Source organism: Lampetra planeri, chromosome 50 (assembly GCF_965212315.1).
Source record: "Lampetra planeri chromosome 50, kcLamPlan1.2.h2, whole genome shotgun sequence".
Taxonomy (NCBI): domain Eukaryota; kingdom Metazoa; phylum Chordata; class Hyperoartia; order Petromyzontiformes; family Petromyzontidae; genus Lampetra; species Lampetra planeri.
The window spans coordinates 3,460,121-3,479,225 of NC_136156.1; the positions used below are offsets into that span (position 1 = coordinate 3,460,121).

The 19,105-nt window shown below is 48.0% G+C and overlaps 3 protein-coding genes across 3 annotated transcripts in view; 1 reads left to right on the top strand and 2 right to left on the bottom strand.

Moving 5' to 3' along the window:
* The window catches only part of LOC144734221 (F-box only protein 30-like), a 30,630-nt gene extending 30,342 nt beyond the window's left edge, over positions 1–288 (bottom strand). Inside the window, exon 1 of the mRNA XM_078616340.1 lies at positions 211–288. Within this exon, the coding sequence (XP_078472466.1) occupies positions 211–239 (29 nt within the window). The 5' untranslated portion in view covers positions 240–288. The remainder of the gene's footprint in view (positions 1–210) is intronic.
* A 2,578-nt stretch (positions 289–2,866) lies between these two features.
* Positions 2,867–13,123, top strand: LOC144734172 (protein jagunal homolog 1-like). The gene is made up of 4 exons (XM_078616247.1): positions 2,867–3,131; positions 9,052–9,243; positions 10,671–10,785; positions 12,134–13,123. Exons 1-4 carry the CDS (start codon positions 3,046–3,048, stop codon positions 12,305–12,307), a joined length of 567 nt encoding a protein of 188 aa, XP_078472373.1. The 5' UTR covers positions 2,867–3,045; the 3' UTR covers positions 12,308–13,123.
* A 908-nt stretch (positions 13,124–14,031) lies between these two features.
* Positions 14,032–18,928, bottom strand: LOC144734123 (uncharacterized). The gene is made up of 2 exons (XM_078616191.1): positions 18,652–18,928; positions 14,032–16,495 (listed from the first exon to the last, which is right to left on the bottom strand). The coding sequence occupies exons 1-2, from the start codon at positions 18,874–18,876 to the stop codon at positions 16,349–16,351; spliced, it is 372 nt and encodes a 123-aa protein (XP_078472317.1). The 5' UTR covers positions 18,877–18,928; the 3' UTR covers positions 14,032–16,348.
* Between the last annotated feature and the right edge of the window lie 177 nt (positions 18,929–19,105).

A 19,105-nucleotide genomic window follows, 5' to 3' on the forward strand; every position in this document is an offset into this window, starting at 1 on the left:
TCGTTTGGAGCCCCAAAGGCGGCAAAGAAACTAGGCACAACCGTAGGCTTTGTGAAATAGGCTAGGCCTCGGAGCCCTTTATGCGTTACACGCCATCGAGATGGGGACGCGGGGACGTGACGACGAAGACAGGGGTCCCCAGGGGAGTCGCGCAGTGGAGTCGCGCAGTGAATGCGCGGAGAAAGCGAAGAGAGCGAAGGAGAAACCCACCCGGGTCGTAGCATTCCAACTTCAGGCATCGCTTCCCGGCACCGCCATTGAACGATGCGCCCTCCGCTGTTGTATGGGCTACGGTGGCCCCAGACTGACAAACGTGTGGTAAAGGAAGGTGACAAACGCGTTTCGTAAATACAAAGCCGGTCTTTATTTGTTATTAAAACTCGACACACTAAGGAGCCAATAAGCGTGTGGTCTTAAACACAACTGGCCACACAGGTCTGTAACAAAATTGGCACCATCAAACTTCAATGAATTGTACTTAGAATACACAGACTTCGAATGTTGATTGGGGTTAAAAATTTTAAATGTGCTATGAAAAAGGGCAATGCTATGAACTAAAGAGACTATCTCCTGAATTAGAATAAAGTCTAAATAAGCAGGCAATGCGTTTCCTTCACATTTAAGTAATTTTTTTTACACATTCCATCAGCCACACGAACCTTTTGGTAGTGCATTACGTCGGCAGGATTGATTTAGTACAAACACATCTCTGGACGGGTTTTCAGTTTCATTCATTTCAGTTTCATTTATTTGGTAGTCGTGTGAGCCATTCGGCTCTTGAATCGGGTGCAACCGCAACAAACAAAAACATGAACAAGAAAACATCTTAAAGTGAAATAAATTATAAAAATAATATAAATAATAAATGTACTGTATCAAGTGATACAGTAAATTTAGCTGTGACGGTCCCACCTGATGACGGAGACTTGTGTTGCCTCCGAAACGTCGTGATTTATTATTTTATTTCTATTATTATTTATTTTATCTTTATTATTTATTTTTAAAAAATACCTACGTGACTTTACCGAAAAAACCTAAGAGTATGAATCCTTGCAGTCACGAAAGCTTCAAATCTAGAATCTTAAAGTGACTATGCGCAAACAGAAAAATCCAGAAAAAAACTGCAAAGTCTTGCAGAAAAAATTCACCGTACACCAACGCTGTGTAAAAATCCCAGTGGGATGCAAGTCAAACAACAACAACCACAAGACAACTTAGATTAAATCCATCATTCTAACCCCGTACTACAACAAACAAACATTGCCAAACCATAAAACGTTTTCGAAATCACCAAAATAAAGCCATAAAAGCAATGTAACAGTGATCATAGGAACTGTGACCGAAATTTCACAATAGACGACATAAACAACATGTACTACTAAACCCTGTAGCCATAGCTGGCTGCATGACAATCAGTGTCTCATCAGCCGTCAGGATTGCTTGAATCAATGCCGGGGAAACTGCCAGATGATTTTCGGCAGGTGTCTCCTGTTCGCTATGGGTCTCGGATCCGTGACAAACTTTGCACTGTTAATAAATTTGCCAAGTTATGTCACCGTAATTCTAGATTTGAAGTTTTCGTGACTGCAAGGATTTTCGGTAAAGTCACGTAGGTAAAACAATAAATAAAATAAAATAAATGAAAACTAAATTAAATCATTTCAGATTTAATTTAAATAAATGAAAAAAAACTAAATTAAATCATTTGTGATTTAATTTAGTTGTTTTCATTTATTTTATTTAAATAATTTGTGATTTAATTTAGTTGTTTTCATTTATTTTATTTAAATCATTCGTGATTTAATTTAGTTGTTTTCATGTATTTTATTTTATGAATTGTTTTACCTACGTGACTTTACCGAAACAAACAAAGAGTATGACTCCTTGCAGTCACGAAAGCTGCAAATCTAGAACAAGCACACCGCCGACACACTTAAGCGGCGTGCTTTCGCTAAGTTGTCCCGACCTTAAGAAGGACGCTTGTGTTGTGCCCGAAACGTCGTGATCATGTCACCATAGCTGTCAGCTCCTTATCAGTGCCCCCTACCTTATTACAGACCAATTCAGACCTTATTGGTAAACTCGCCGTGCCCCTTATACATCTCAACGTTCATCCTACAAAGTCACCATCACAAGGGATGAAACAAAAACAAATAAGACACTTTAAAAAAAAAATTGCCCGTATTGAAATGGCTGTAGGCGCCCTTCTGGACCTGAAAACTCAATTTCCCTGTACAAGAATAAGGTTAAACCGCATGGGGTTGACTTCTATGCGTCATCTGGATGTTGTTTGTAAAGATACACCTAAACACACACACACCTATATTGTACTTTCCATGCACGTTTATAATATTCTGTAAAGCTCATGAGACCTCCTTTGCCAGTATTTAATTATGACAATAGGGGTCTCCCCTTTCTGGCCATGAAGCAGATGTTAAGATGTTAGTGATTTATTATTTCTATTATTATTTCTGTTATTTTTATTATTCATTTATAATTTTTTACCTACGTGACTTTACCGAAAAAAACCTAAGAGTATAGATGTTAAGTTGTTAAAACACCAAACTTAAACCTTGCAAAAGGAGAAAACCCTATTATCATTCTGTAATAATTCTAGATTTGAATTCATAAGCGGTTGTGCGATTGTGCTTTCGCTACGTTGTCCCCACCTGAAGAAGGACGCTTGTGTTGCGCCCGAAACGTCGTGATTTAATTTAGTTGTTTTCATTTATTTTATTTTATTCATTCTGTAATACCCTACAGATAACACGGATGAATCGTGATAAACGATTACTCGGTATCAAGACCACCAATTCGATTCTCTACGCCTCTCGTGGTTAGCCTATGAATCGATTACACGAACAAATGAATCGAAGAATCGATCCCAGCAGTGTTCCGCCTTCCCACGTGGTTGGTGATGGGGGGGCGGTGATGGGATGCGAACCGGTTTGGTTCAGCTCGGATTTCGGTTCGTTTCGGTTCAATCTGAACCCCAAAACTCTTTCGTTGCCTTCTTGAGTCTCTCTCTGTCTTCCCGAAGTCGACATGGCGTCTGCAGCTACGCGGACTGTAGCGAGCAAGAACGAGAGAGCGCGCAGAGAGACAAAGGCGGACGGGGAAGATAAATTGCGGTGTGTATCAGTGTGTGTGTGTCTCTCTCGCGTGTGTTTATCTGCTTAATGGGTGCTCGCTAGCAGCACTCGTCCCGATAGTTGTCGAAGACATATTCGTCTACAGTACAGTGTGTTTCATTGTGTATAGGGAGCGGTGGCGCAGTGATTAGCGCACTGCGAATACTTCGTCCTGAGTTCGATTCCTGACCAAGGCTAACAATGACGAATATCTAAACTTAGCCCTCCCCCTAGGTCGACTCAACCTGAAATGAGTAGCTGGGGAGACAAAGGCGGTCTGGCGTGGTACTGACCACAGCACCCCCTCCGTGTGCCGTTCCGGCCTTCATAAGTGCTCGCTAACAGCACTTTCCCCAACAGTACGTTCAGGTTATACGGGTGATCTTTGGCTTTCTATACGTCCAGTATCTATGTGTTGTGTGTATATCGCTTAATGTAATGCGCCTGTGTGTGTTATCTCTGTGTGTACTAATGTCTATGTGTACTAATGTCATATTCTTAGGTTTTTTCGGTAAAGTCACGTAGGTAAAACATCAAAATTAATGAAAATAAAATAAAACAAAAATCACGACGTTTTACCTACGTGACTTTACCGAAAAAACCTAAGAATATGATTCCTTGCAGTCACGAAAGCTTCAAATCTAGAATGTACTAATGTCTATGTGTACGGCTGTCTCTATGTGTGTCCTGTCCATATGCAGTACTAACTATATCTGTGGTTCAAGTGAGACAGTAAATCTAGCTGTGACGGTCCCACCTGATGACGGAGACTTGTGTTGCCTCCGAAACGTCGTGATTTATTATTTTATTTCTGTAATTATTTTATTTCTATTATTATTTCTATTATTTATTATTATTTATTTTTTACCTACGTGACTTTACCGAAAAAAACCTAAGAGAATGAATCCTTGCAGTCACGAAAGCTTCAAATCTATAAATATATCTGTGGTTGGCTTTAGCTTATATCTGTGCAAGTGCATTTCTTGTGCCAAATTCCTGGCTATGCCATGCGCATACTGTGACATTGAAGGCAACGCACAGTACATTATTATTATGTAATAGTCATCATAGCCACACGCGGGCATTTTCCATTGGCTCGCACACACACACACAGAGCTCATTCAACTGAGACTGGTCCACACCCGACACACCACATCCCATGTACCCGTTGCTACGGTTACTAGTCACCTGTTGCTATGGTTACTAGTCACCTATCCCTGTTGCTATGGCTACTAGTCACCTGTTGCTTTGGTCACGAGTCACCTGTTTCTATGGTTACCAGTCACCTGCTGCTATGGTTACTAGTCACATGTCCCTGTTGCTATGGTTACTAGTCACCTGTTGCTACGGTTACTATTCACCTGTTGCTATGGTTACTAGTCACCTGTTGCTATGGTTACTAGTCACCTGTCCCTGTTGCTATGGTTACTCGTCACCTGTTGCTACGGTTATGAGTCACCTGTCCCTGTTGCTATGGTTACTAGTCGCCTGTTGCTATGGCTACGAGTTTACCAGCAGCCCGGTAACTATTCAGTGAGACATCAAGCCCTGGTCACAAAGACAAAGGTCCCCCGTGTAGCCTTAACAGACTGTTGAGGCAAGTGCTGTTTGCGAGCAGCAGCAGTGAAGACCGGCACGGCACACGAGGGGGTGGGTGGCCAGCACCACGGCCCACCGCCTTTGTCTCTCCAGCGGCGATGTTTACACATCCCACCAGGTACTCATTTGAGGCTGAGTCGACCTGCGGGAGGCCCAGGACCGGTTCAGGTAATCGTCACCGGTGTTGGCCGTGAGCGGGGATCGAACCCGGATCGCCGGGTTCGTAGCGCAGCCTCGCATGAGCACCCTGGTGCGTTTGTGTCAACATCGCCACTGGGGAGACAAAGGCGGTAGGCCGTGGTGCTGGTCACCCACCACCTCATGTGCCCGTGGTGCCGACCTTGAGAGGTGCTGCTTCTCGCTAACAGAACTTGTCCCCAACAATCCCAACAATCTGTTAAGGGGGGTGTTTGTCTTGATGCCCTGGCTTTATTCACAGCTGCAGTGATGCATGCTGTAGGCCAGGGGCGGGGAACCTTTGTTCTGCCAAGGGCCATTTGGATATTTAGAACATCATTCGCGGGCCATACAAAATTATCAACTTAGAAATTAGCCCGTTATATTTGGTCAAACGTTTAATTAACTCGCCCCGAATGTGATGGCTGGAACTGCTTCTCTTTGGTGAGGCGTGTGATGTTAGCTGGCATTGATGATGTTGCTGCTACTCGCAACTGCTTTTCCAGGTTTGCTCCGAGATTTATTGAATTTCGAGTCCCGCCTGCGGTTGCCTTGGCAGGGCCAGACCAAAATGATTTCGCGGGGCCTTATACGGCCCGCGGGCCGGACGTTCTCCACATCTGCTGTAGGCAGAACCCGGCCTTTTTGGATAGCTCACCGTATGATAGTTATTATTCTCTATTATCCGCAACTGTGCTTATCGTGAATGTATAACCACAGTCATCTTGCTCTACTTAAGACCGGAAGCAGGTGGATCTCTTCACAATTCTGGCAAAATCGCCCGATGATGCTGGGATGTAATTGGCAGCGAAACTTCACGGTACTCAAATTGTAAATGTTGTGGTTTTACTCTCCAACGCACAGGGGGGGACAAAGTAGTCACTAATTGCCACGTTTTGTCTACGTGACAAACCTTACTGGTTGGCTGTGTCGGGTGGCAGCGGGTTAACTACACATACTTACGCGATCTAATCAAAAGAAACCTATTTCATAATATTGGTCACAGAAGCCCACGCGTCAAAATACGTTTAGTGTATTTGGCTGCTATGGATCTCACGGTATTTATTGGATTGGCTGTCGCCGCTCTAGCCCTTCTAGAGCATGCATTACCATTGACATAGTTCACAGCTTTCTAGCCCCTTCTAGAACATCATTCGAATGTATAGAACTGCACTACAGTACGCAGTGTACACTGCAGTCACACATGCCGCAATTGTTTAGTAACTATCGGCGCATGTCAGGAGTCGGAGCGGCACTTACAGGGCAAGTCGAATCCACTGCAATGCCAGTGTGAACCTGGCAAAACCAGGTGGGTGGCTGGGTGCGGATGGTGTGGCCCTTGGGCGGATTGAGCCAGGCAGGGAATGGGTTCCACAATCACACCAAGCACCACGCGTGGTTCATGCTCATCGCACTGATAGAGAGTAGAGGAGTATCGGTGTTGGTTGAAAGTTCCACTTTTATTAACCGGGCTGGAAATGTCAAGAGACCAGGATGAGCAGCATTACAAAATGACAAGAGCAAATGGAAAACAATTCAGCGCATCAAAGACGCAAGTAGAAATTGGAACACAAAAAAATATTTTAAAATACTTTTAAAAAAAAACACGCTTTAATGAAATGTACTGTCCGAGCTGCCCCTCCCCCTGCCCCCTTCCCCCATCGCCCCTCCCCTCCTTCCACATCCCCCGCCCCTGGGCGTGGCTCCCCGAGACTTGCCGTGACGTCAGGGACCGCGGTGATTTACAGGCAACGTGAGTTGAGCGTGGACAATTAGACCCGTAAAAAAGATTGTTTACAATATAGATTTTTATTGTTTAATGATAGAATATCGTGTTGTCATCAGTATTACATACCTATACCAAGTTTGCAGTCGATACGACATTGGGAAGACGGTTGAAATTCAGTTACAAGATTTTAGGATATGACAACACAGAGTAAGTTAAATAAAAGCGTGTAAAATGTTTAAAAATATTTGTTTTGGATTGTTTATGATAGAATATAGTCTTGTCATCAGTATGACGTAGGTATTTCAAGTTTGCAGTCGATAGCACATTGGGAAGTGGGTACAAATTTAGTTGCAAGATTTCTCTTTTGGGGATACAACATTCGGAGTGAGTTAAATAAAAACGTGTAAACAAAAAAGCTCTGCACCGCGTGAGAAATCGCAAAAATGTTGCACAGAGCCGGCGTCAGATGGCTGGAGCAGACCAGATCTAGGCAGACTAATACGTAATCCGACAAGGGTATGCAAATTGCAAGTTAAGTTACCGTAGGGAACCGACAGCTTGTTATCAAATTGTCAAAGGGATGGGAGAGGACACTCGTGAAGTGATGGAGCTCCACGTGGTTTGGGGGGGAATTAACAGAGAATTATAACCATGCAAGTTTCGATTTAAAGCTTTTCGTGACTGCAGGGATTCATCTTCTTGGTTCTTTCGGTAAAGTCACGTAGAAGGGAAATAATGAAATAATAATAAAATAAAACAATAAAAATTCTCACGACGTTTCGACTGTAACACAAGCAATCGTCATCAGGTGTGAAATCCACAGCAAGAAAATTTGAAAAAAGTGGCTTTTTTTTTCTAACGTCAGCACCACGAACGGCGATTTGACAGTGAGAATTTGTATTGTTTAATATTTTTATTATTTTATTATTTCCCTTCTACGTGACTTTACCGAAAGAACCAAGAATATGAATCCCTGCAGTCACGAAAGCTTTAAATCAAAATGTAAACATATTTTCTTTGTTTTACCAGGCAAAGTCTGCTGAGCTATGTAGCTATTTTTCAGAAGCTACCTGGCTATCACAAATGACAGCTCAGCGAAGTGGCTCATCATCATCATCACGTGGACATTTATAGCAGCCAAATACTCTAAACGCACGTTTCTAAATGTGGAGGGGAAAAAACCGTAGGGCCTGGAGAAAAATCCACGCGACCACTGGGAGAGAGACATGCAAACTCGAAATATACAGCAGGCGTCAGGGTCGGGATTCTAACCCACGATCTCCTATTACACCAGGTGAGGTAGTTAACATCTCCTAGCCACCGTGATGATGGTGAGAGAGAGAGACACCGCAAACTCCAAATATACAGCAGCAGGCGACAGGGTAGGGATCGAACCCACGACCTCCTGTACACTAGGCGAGGTAGTTAACATCTCCTAGCCACCGTGATGATGATGAGAGAGAGAGAGACGCAAACTCGAAATATACAGCAGGCGTCAGGGTCGGGATCGAACCCACGATCTCCTGTACACCAGGTGAGGTAGGTAGCATCTCCTAGCCTCCGTGACGCTCCTAGCTTACCTCCAGAGTGATACTCGAATGGTGAAGCTGTGATCTTCCTACTCTCTATTAGTGCATTATCAGTGAACACACCTGTAGCTGTGGAACATTGTATACCCCGTCTGTCTCAATCTGGCGTGGGTACACCCCCACCAAATCTGGCCACCCACCCTGGGTTTACCAGGTTCAAACCGGGGTAAGTGCACCTTTCCTGGCACGATGGCTGTGGTAAAGTCGCCATCACTTAGTGGTGAGTGGCTGTCGTTGTGCGTGTGTGTGTTCATTTGCGTGACTGGCAAAATAACCCCCACCTCCGCGGAGGTTGCCAGCCCGTAGCACTGTTGTGTTGTGAAAAAGTGCAGCAAGTTGGCACAGTGGGGGGCACAGGTGGCGCGTCGACCAGTCATCTCAGTCAACCCATGGTAACTGGGTCTGTCACGTGACCTCCTGCCAGCGATCCTTCCACACTTCACGTGGCCTCAGAGTGTGCCTAGCCTGACGCAAGCGCTGTGCTGACGTCACCGCCACTTAGGGGCATGCATAAGAGTGCTTTCTCATGTGTGTTTACGCATACATAAATACTATGCACGTGTGCTTTCGGGTCGTACCGCGTGTCGTTCCGCACGTGACAACCCTTACAAATTGGCGGTGTCGGGTGGTGGCGGGTTTTAACGACACGTTTATAAATTTACGCGATCTAACCCAAAAAAAACTTCTATTATGGATGATATTGGTCGCGAAAGCCTACGTGTTGAATGTTACAATATGGTCACAGTGAGCAATGCTTAAGTTCTGCACGTGTGCGTCTGTTCTTACACGTGCGTGCGTGCGCTTTCCACCCCCCCCCTCCCCACAGCTCGTCGCTGGAGTCCGAGGTGCGCATGCTCGTGTACGTGCACGTGGTCCTGTGGGCGCTCGTTCTGCTGCAGGTCATCGTGAGCAGCCTGCGCCTCGTGCCCAGTAGCCTGGTGGCGCGGCCCTACCTCTGGGAGTACCCCTACCTGCTGAGCGTGGCTCCCGCGCTGCTCACGATTAGCGCCATGCGCAGGTGAGGAGCCGGGAGGAACGGGAGTAGGGTCGTTGGATCCAAAATTGAGGACTGCAATTTTATGACGGGTACATTTTTCTTCCCGCTAGCTTGCCAAAGTTTGCCAAACCGCGGCGTCGGCGCGCACGTGCGGCCTGTATGTTGAACCTCTTTCGCACCGTCCGTAGCCAACCGTGCTAATCAGAGGCGCGGGGAGGGGACGGACAACAAACTAAACACGAAAGGCAGTGCTAAAAGAAATGAGCTTTTCAGTCTTTTTCAATTCGCCGCAGCAGGGTCGTTAACGTCCCCTGCGATGCAAGCGACGTGCGGGAGTTACGGTGAATACTCGCCGCGGCATTCGCACCGCCGCAAGCGACAGCTCGGCCGTTGTCACCGCACCACCCATCATCGGATGTCGACTGCACGGCAGTGGTAAAATCTCGCAGAAAGGGGGAAGCGATGGCGGTGGCATCGATGGTATTGGTCGGTATGATTTGTTGACCATGGCCCTCCCCCTGGGTTCACCGTCCTGTGGCCACCGGCCCTTGCATTCTCCAAGTACGCACAAATCGTAAGAAGGATCTTCAACTTCAACTGCAGTTCGATCAACATCGGCCGTAGGCCATGCGTCTTTTAACCATCGCAACTTTACAACCTGTAATGCGTGCAGTGCAGATACTGCCATTTACCAACGGCAAAACAAAATGAACAATGTGTATATTTGTTTTCCAAACGGATGATTACGATTGTCGTGTGTGGACCTGTTGAAACATTCTCCCACCTCCGATGGTTGGCTACGTACAGTGCGAAAGAAGTTCAACATGCATACATACGGGCCACCGCGTCATCCTGCATACAGGAAAAAGGAGTCTTGGGACTCGGCGTTGCATTTCCTGGATAAATGCATGATGTTATAATTACAGTAGCAATATGTAAAGAATTCCACGGTAACAGCTATAATCATAGATTTCCCTGCCCTAAACACTGCACGTGCAAAACCTATCATTAACATCACAGTTTCTAGGAGCCCACAGAAACCCACGTTGGCCACGTGCGCTATAATGGTGCCGGATCTGTCGCACAACACGCACATTGACAGATTTATGCAATTAGTTTTCGTGACTGCAAGAATCCATTCTCTTGGGTTTTATTCGGTAAAGTCACGTGGGTAAAAAATAAAATAAAAATGAAAAACAACTAATTTAAATCATTTTTATTTTATTTTTTTACCCACGTGACTTTACCGAATAAAAACCAAAGAGTAGTGAATCATTTGCCACACATCCTGTAAAACCAATTTATTAAACTTTCGAGCAACGTGCATTTCCAACAACACATCCCTGTCGCCAAGCGCGTGCGTGGTGTACATGCTGTAACCGCATTGTTGTTGACACGACCCTCGTTACCCCTCCCCGTGACCTTGCAACCTCCCGTGACCCGACCAGGAGGAGCACGTACCGCATGGTCCTTGCCATGGCGATGACGTCGCTCGTGTCGCTGGGCCCTCTGGTCTACGGGAGCGTCGAGATGTTCCCCATGGCCAGGCAGCTCTACACGCAGGTAACGACAATCATTGAAAATTGTTTAAATTATTATTCGTTCGTTTCTCAGTCCGCTTGTCCTGATGAGGGTTGCTGCGGCAGCGTGTTGAGTAGGCCGGTCCAGACCTCCCTCTCCCTGGCGACAGACTCTCGCGCTACACTACTATACACTCTATACACTACCACTATACACTACACACTACTATACACAGACTCTAGCTCTTCCTGGGGAATTCCTAGGCGTTCCCAGGCCAGCCGAGCGACATCGTCCCGCCAGCATGTCCTGGGCCGGTCCCGGGGTGTTCACCCAGGGGGAAGTGCCCGGCACGGAACGCGGACGACGGGGAGGGAGAGTACAAGCAACCTCGCGAGCGACAAACCCGGGGCCAGCTGACCTCGGTGTAGGTCGTGGGTTTGATCCCGACCCTGACGCCTCCTCTATCCCCACCCCGAATCCCTCCTGCGTCCACCACCGAAGCCGTTAGTCGACGGCAGGTCGAGTGTGGGGTGCCTCGTTGGCAAGATGTTAACTCCCTCGCCTGGTGTACACGAGGTCGTGGGTTCGATCTCGACCCTGACGCCTGCTGTATATGTGGGGTTTGTGTGTCTCTCTGCCCGTGATCACTTGGATTTTTTCCCCGGGTCGTGCGATTTTTCTCTCCATATTTAGAATCAACGTGTGTTTATAGAATTTGGTTGCTGTAAATTTCCACGTGATAAGCCACTTTGTTGAGCTATCATTTGTGATATCCAGGTCGCTTCTGAAATAGCTGTATAGTTCAGTGGGGCCTTACCTGGTAAAATAAAAAACGGTTTAAATTGTTTAGTTTAGGGACTGGGAAAAGATGACTACACTGCCCTATTCATGTATTTTTATGGGGGGGAAGGGGAGGTGGCAGGGGTGTAATTTTCATTTTTAAAGTAGCACATTACTTGGATTCCAATGCGCCACCTTGTATGGAAACAAGAAATAAACGGAACCTGCAGAGTACACAGCCAGAACTAGCGTGGGACAGCTGGGTACGTACGGTAGCCTTACCGTGCTAATATACATGCATATGATAGTAACGTTTCGAACTCGTGCCAGACAGTGCAGTAGGACACACTGCCTGGGTATAAAATGTGAATCTGACATTGAGTGGCGTGCAACTGCCACCTGGTGGAAACTCCTGGCAGTGCCGCCAGGAATTCCTGTTGCGGATGGAATTGTGACTGCAAATTCGCAGCCCCCCCCCCCCCCCGCTGCTTTGGGGGCCCCCTGAAGACTTGTGTGTTGTGTGTCCACATCTCTGTGTCGGCCACCCCCTGTGAATTTGGTTCACGAAACGAGCACCGCTTGCGCGTGCGTTTTGTGCGTGCGTGCGCAGGGAAAGGTGTACCGCCACATCCTCGGCTTCTCGGCCGTGTCGGTGCTGTACTTCGCGATGGTGATCGCCGTGCAGGTGCACGGCTGGCAGCTCTACTACTGCAAGCAGCTGCTGGAGGTGTGGTCATCCGCTCCCACCCAGGAGGCGCCCGGGGGCCAGCGCAAGAGCCAGTGACGTCCCCGAAGGACCCTCCGTCGCCGCCGCCGCCACCGTCCACCCCACCCTCCGCTTTTGCCTCTTAATTCACAGGGTTGTCAGGCACCCCCCCCCCCCCCGCCACTTTCTCTCTTCTGTGACTTCGCCCGTCGGGTGGTGATCTGCGTACAAACCCGAGACGCGCCGGTGCCGCGCGGCGATGTTCGTTGTTGAGTCGCGCTACGCTCCCTGGCCTTCCAACGACTCGCGCCGACCGGCATGGTGAAGTACGGTCAGAAGTCTCCCACGGCTTGGCACAGTGGGGGGAGGCTGACCTTCATCCAGCAGTGGGTTGACATGGGGTCGTACGTGTGCGGTCTTGTTAAATTATTGTTTTTCTTCAAACGGTTTTAAATTGCTATTGTTAACGTCGGCATTATGTTTCCGACGTGCATATATATTTCCATTAAGATACGCTCGCAGCTAGCAGTAGGCTTTGTACGGTTTATAAACTTTTCCACAATGAACGTCATTTAAAAGGGCGGTGGTGGTGGGTCATGCACATGGCTGCCTGTGATCCAGCACTGGAGGAGGTGGCAGCGAGGTTGGTGGATCACACGCAGATGTCGTGGACGTCGCTTCCCGTGGACGACGCAGGCGCCCGTACCCTGGCTCGCCGGGAGAAAGGCGGCACAGCAAAAGTGTGGGCCCCACCCGTCTCCTCTGTGTGGCATGGAGTGTTGCCCCCCGTCTCCGGGCGCTCCGGTTTCTTCCCACACGTAAACACTCGTACTGGTAGGAACCTTCTGGTTACACCAGCCCACAGGGGATTATTGTGTCCGTCGTGCAGGGAGGGGCTGGGTGGGGAGGGGCTGGGTGGGGAGGGTGAGGTAGGGTGGGGAGGGTGGGGCTGGTTGGGGGGTGGGAGGGGTGAGGCTGGGTGGGGAGGGGCTGGTCACCCCGTGGTGCCCTTATTAAACTCAACGTTTAACCTACTCACCCCAGCTTGTGCCCGCCCTCACAGTGGGGCATATTTGCGGAATACACGCTGCCGTTGACCCTGGCCATTGACCGAGCAACCCAACGTTCCTACCAGCTCCCTCCGCAGGAATGTGTTTAATTGGCCAATAACACCTTTGGATATACAGAGGGACAGCAGAGAGCTCGGGCGATTGTTGGCGCCGGCTCATCGCGTGGTCACTGCCTTTCCGCGTTGTCTGCGGTGCCTCGCGCCTCCCCGAGTCGTTCTCTGTCGTCGAGGGAGTGAGCGAACTTTGTGCCGCACGTTCCAAGTTTAATTTGTATTGTTATTGCGACAAAAGGGCTCTCCGATGTATTTTTCGGGCTGTATCGCGTGCGGCTCCGCGTGATGCCCGACGTTCTGCCTCCGTCTCAGTGGCGAGCTCTACGGCACGACCTCGAAAAGCAGCGCAGAGTGATATTTAAAACGATCGTTGGAAAAAAGTCAAATGTGTCTCAGTACAAGCTGGCGGGCGTTTGCATTCTTATAACTGTTGAGTTTTATATCGTAGTATGCGGTCAATACTTAAAGCGGTTCTGGCTCGTGATTTTTTTTGTTTATTTGTGATACCGCAGCAACATTCCAGAGAACGTTTTCGAGTCGTACTGATTGGAAAAGGTAATTTCGTTGTTGCTGGCTTGTTTCATATTTTGTATTTGTGTTGAATTTAACATCATGTTGAGTGCAGAATTGTACTTTTTTAACCCATGAAGAGAAATAAAAAATAAATGCCACCAACATATTTTAAAAGCTCCACATTTGTTTATTTCCATATAATTGACCATATGTAGAGATAGATTATGACCATTTATTTTTCGTTTTAATTTTGACTGACATTGGTGAAACATCCCAATAAACATAGGACCACAAATCTTGGGTAAATTTCTGGCACCAGTTAATGGCTGCCTTCCCTGCTTGTCGGCGATTTAAATAAGACCGGTGGTGTGAGATGCAGTTTACATGAATGAAGTGATATAAAATAACATCATTTGGAACTTTCACTGCTCAACAGTCACATGGAGTGTCGACTGCCCCAGCAAATGCACTCAGTGTAACGTGCAGATCCTAATAATGTGTAACAAAATATATAAGCATTGTCTCCTTCACGTGTCCACGGTCATCTGGAACGCTCTTCCTTCCAATATTAGGAAGCTATTGGAGCTATGCACTTTTATATCTAGATGAAAAACTTTTTTTATCGAACTGCTTTTCGTGTTTAGTGTTTTGTTCTTCCCCTGCAACTCCGATAATTATCACGGTTGGCTACTTATAGTACGATAAAAGTTCAACATACATAGTTTCATAATGAGTGTGAACCTTTCACCCGTATTGATCTTTTTTACGAGGCTTTGCAGCCTTCATTGTTAAGCGTTTCAATAATTCCCTGCTATTCATTTTTATTCGTTTCTACAATGACGATGTTATTGGCAAATGAAAGATGGTTAATATCTCAAGTCGTGGTTTTGCATTTAATTCTCCAATATCAGTTTTTATTTATTTTCATATGTATGTTGAACTTATTGTGCACCGCACGGAGCCAACCGTGCTGTCTCCTCTTCTGATTCGTATTTTGTTCATGCGATATCGGTGTAGCTGTTCAATCTACAAGTTTAATTTCTCTATTTGATTGAAAAAATAAGGCCTTCGTGAGAGCTTTGAATGACTGCATCAATGTTTCTACCGCAGGTGTTCTTTTGAAATAGTCAATACAAGCCAGGCATCATGGTATCTGATGTTGATTTGTCTTTTGTGGAATCTGATTAATTTAGGGATGATCTTTGGCCTGTAAATGACGTGACCAAATCTGTGTCATTAAAAACCCTCCACCACCCGACTTAGACAAACAAATGGCTTGCCACGTGGTGTACAGGCCGTCTTGCAACGTGTCAATAATTGTCCTCGCAACCAAATTCCTTCAACTGGTGCGGTGTTCTGAATAACGCCGATTTGGTCAGGTCAGTGCATACCAGAGGTCGCAAACGGGTTTTGATTCCTTACCCGTACCCGGCTGCACCAGGGTCGCAAACGGGTACCCGTACCCTACCCGATACCCGGCTACCCGTACCCGGCCGGGTATCGGGTAGGGTACGGGTACCCGATTGCGACCTCTGGGATGAAGCCATGTTGCAGGCGCGGGTGGGTTGATTCTAGGAACTTGAATTGTGAAAAGAGTCAAGACGTTGGGAAATGAGTGACAAACGGTTACTCACCAGTGACTTACGGCCTACCCGTACCCGGCCGCACCAGGGTCGCAAACGGGTACCCGTACCCGGGTACGGGTATCGGGTAGGGTACGGGTATCGGGTACAAGGTTGCGACCTCTGGTGCATACCGTGGCCGAATCCAAACATGGATGAAGAAACATAATAGTGGCTCCGAAGACGCGTTTGTTAGAACCTCTTTGGCGCAGCGTGTGTGGACGACGGAAAAAAGAGCAACTAAATACAAGATACAGGGAGTAGGGGAAACAACCCGGTCAAAAATGAGACGTACAAGCAGGATCAATAACCCACTTGTTGTACTGCAATGTTGAGCCCACGTCGCAGCTTTTAGTGGACGGGAGTGTTTTGCCGGCGTGTGTGGGGAGTGGTGGTGTAGCGGTGAGCGCGCTGCGCTTAGAACCCGGCGCCCCGAGTTCGATTCCCGCTCATGGCCAACACAAGTGACGATTATTTTAAGCGGTCCTGGGCCTCCCCTAGGTAGACTCAGCCTCAAATTAGTACCTCGTGTGGTGTCAACATCGCCGGGCGTGGTGCTGGCCACCCATTTTTTCGTGTGTTGTACCAACACAACAGTCTGTTAAGGTTATAGGGGGGGGGGGGGGTCTTTGTGGGGAGTAAACCAGAGAAAATCCACCAAAGCCACGCATGCGATGAGATCACGCACCCCCCTACTCGCTGCACTGCAGTTTTCCTCGCCATCCTACAGCACACAAGGGGGTTTTGGAGTTGCAGATCACTATCACTTGTTCTCTTACTGAATCTAACCTCATCCCCCCTCACCATTCAACTCGTGATAAGCCACTTGGCTGTGTCCACGTTGAAGCTGTGTATTGTCCATCACGCCAGCTTTTTGCTTTCCTCCTGTCTGCTCCCCTCGGTCCTGGCTTTCTTCTCTGACGAGGCCGCGGGGTTCTTACTCTTGTGGCCCTGCCCACGCGGCTTCTTCTCATCACGTGCTTTAGGCCCCTCGACGCGTGGTAGAATCTGTGGGTAAAACCGGGCGGTGAGTGGTGCGGTTAGTAACAACTGTTTTTGAAAGAGCCGTCCCTCCTAACACGAAACGATTTGTTTTTATTTGACCAGGTAAGGTCCACCGAGCCATATCGCTCTTTTGCAGAAGCGACCTGGCCACAAATGATAGCCCCACGAAGTGGCCTATCGTGTAGGAATGTCTACTCTGAACCCAGGGGCACCAGCCAGGGTTATTCGGAGCCAGGGTTTGGCCAGACGGTCACTACTGAATTGCAGAGCGCATGGCGTGCACATCGGAGATGAACTTTGACACTTTTTTTGCACATTGGCAGGGCGTGGGGAGTCTTGCTAACTGCACAGGAATGGGACTCGCACGGTCAGATAAGAGACTTTTACGGGAGCATCGTGAAACGCCGAGGAACGTAGACGCGATTTGTCACAAGTTCAGAGCTGAGGTTTTAAAAATGTGATCCGGCAGATGCTTGTCAAATATCAGGCAGGTTTTTTTTAATCTATCTGGCTTCTCTCGGCGCTGCGAAAGAGGGCCATTGCCCGAAACGTCACCCATTATACACTTTTAAGGCCACATTGACGAATGCGTTGAGCTTTGGTGGCAAATGTGGATTCGTTGGCGTATTATTACGTTTTTTTGTCACTTTTTTTTTTTACCGAGAAAAGCCTTCCCGAGTCTCATGACTCTTTTTCAGGAGGGTCCTGCCAGGTTTTGGGAGTACAGTTGTGGGCGATGTTTGCTTCCTAAGTATATCTACAGTATATATATATAAAATGTTCGTATATAAACAACAGTTATACACTAAACGTGTAGCATTCCACATCGCGTATACATCTGATACAGAAAAGAGGTCTTGCATTAGTCTAAAGATTGAACGTGCGAATCCACTGCCGAATGAGCGGTCCTCCCCATGCACGCGCAGGTGGTGATGGCTACTTGACCTTGCCACCGTCACCCTCGGCAGAGTACAAAACAAAGCGCAAATCTCCCCGGATAGCCAACACCAGCGGCTCTAAACCTTTACCGCAGCCTCAATCGTGAGAAAATAAAAAAAAAAGCATCATGTTAATAAATACGTAGGGTTTGATGAAACGAAGTAAACTGTAACTTGCGTGTCCGCGGTTCTATTTGCGTTGTCGATGATTTACCTGCGAGCACAAATCTGCCCACGTCTCGCCACCCCCAAGAGAAGGGGCATCTCGCACTCCCTGGGGGTGGGTGCACCCCCTGCGGTTTAAGAGCCACCGGCCGACACAGACTCGCGCTGTCCAGCGAGCGCCTATGAAGGCGCAACAGCGCACGACGGCGGTGGGGTGGCTAGCACCACGCCCCCCACCCAGTGGCAATGTTTTACACGTTGCACCAGGTACTCATTTTAATACTTTTTGTTTTTTTCGGTAAAGTCACGTAGTCAAAAAACCAAAAAAAGTATGCCTACTTAAGCGGTTGTTCTTTCGCTGTCTGTCCCCACCTGAAGACGGACGCTTGTGTTGCGCCCGAAACGTCGTGATTTAATTTAGTTGTTTTCATTTTAATTTATGTAGTTTTTTTACTTACGTGACTACCGAAAAAAAACAAAAAGTATGGATCCTTGCAGTCACGAAAACTTCAAATCTACTCATTTTAATTGAGGCGAAGTCAACATAGAGGGCCGGGGGTCTGGGCTCTTCATCGCCGTTGTTACCTCCTCGCCCCTCCCCACGGTGAGTGGAGGGCCAGGTTCGCCGCGAGCGCAGTGCGCTAACCGCCGCGCCACCGCTCCCCTACACGGGGATACAAAAGACAAAGATCCCCCGTGTAGCCTTCATAGACTGTTGGGGCAAGTGCTGTTAGCGAGTAGCGCTAACACTACGCCCGGCCGCCTTTGTCTCCCTCGTGGAAACGTTTTTACAAATCGCACTCGGTACTCATTTGAGGCTGAGTCGACCTAGGGAAGGCCCAGGTACCGATTCAGATAATCGTCGCCGGTGTTGGCCGTAAAGTTTGGACCCCAAGCAGGGCTTAATTTCTCACGCGACATATTCCCGAATGTGTTGCTAAGCTAGCTTGGAGCAAAGGATTCTCGGCGTAAGGCACTACCACTAGACATACAAGGAGCGCGCCTAATCCCATGCTAATCATATATTATTGTCCCCGCACAGCGGCACGCACGCACCTGGTACGACAGGTAGGCGGTTATCGCGAAGGCCATGAATCCGGTCACCCCTCCGAGTGCCCGGCAGACGACCTGCCCCACCAGGAACACTGTGGCCACGATGGCAGAGGCCCTGCCGTCGAGCCTCAGCTTGTTTTGCCGGGTCCCCCAGGCCACCAGGGCGAAGTAGAGCACGGCCACGGCTGGGTAGAACGCTTCCAGGGTGCCCTCGCCGATGGTCCCCATGGTTTCTCGTGGCTGGAGGCAGGCAAGGGCGCGTTTCGCGTGCGGGCGTGTGCGTGTGCGTGTGTGGCCCAAGGTGGATTTCGGGTCCAAAGGGTGAATTAATGGTGAGTGTGGTATTTCTACGATGTGTGTGTGTGTGTGTATCTCTCTGTGTGTATGCATGTCCGCGTGTATGTATCGATTCACGTTCAAGGCCAACACCAGTGACGAATATCGGAACGGGTCCTGG

What these genes read in the sequence shown, in the direction of transcription:
- LOC144734172 (XM_078616247.1), top strand. Translation starts at nt 3,046, where the DNA reads ATGGCGTCTGCAGCTACGCGGACTGTAGCGAGCAAGAACGAGAGAGCG. An exon ending in ACGATTAGCGCCATGCGCAG is followed by an intron (nt 9,244 to 10,670) that starts GTGAGGAGCCGG and finishes TGACCCGACCAG; the next exon opens with GAGGAGCACGTACCGCATGG. An exon ending in CCAGGCAGCTCTACACGCAG is followed by an intron (nt 10,786 to 12,133) that starts GTAACGACAATC and finishes GTGCGTGCGCAG; the next exon opens with GGAAAGGTGTACCGCCACAT.
- LOC144734123 (XM_078616191.1), bottom strand. Translation starts at nt 18,876, where the DNA reads ATGGGGACCATCGGCGAGGGCACCCTGGAAGCGTTCTACCCAGCCGTG. An exon ending in CCGCCTACCTGTCGTACCAG is followed by an intron (nt 16,496 to 18,651) that starts GTGCGTGCGTGC and finishes TTTTACCCACAG; the next exon opens with ATTCTACCACGCGTCGAGGG.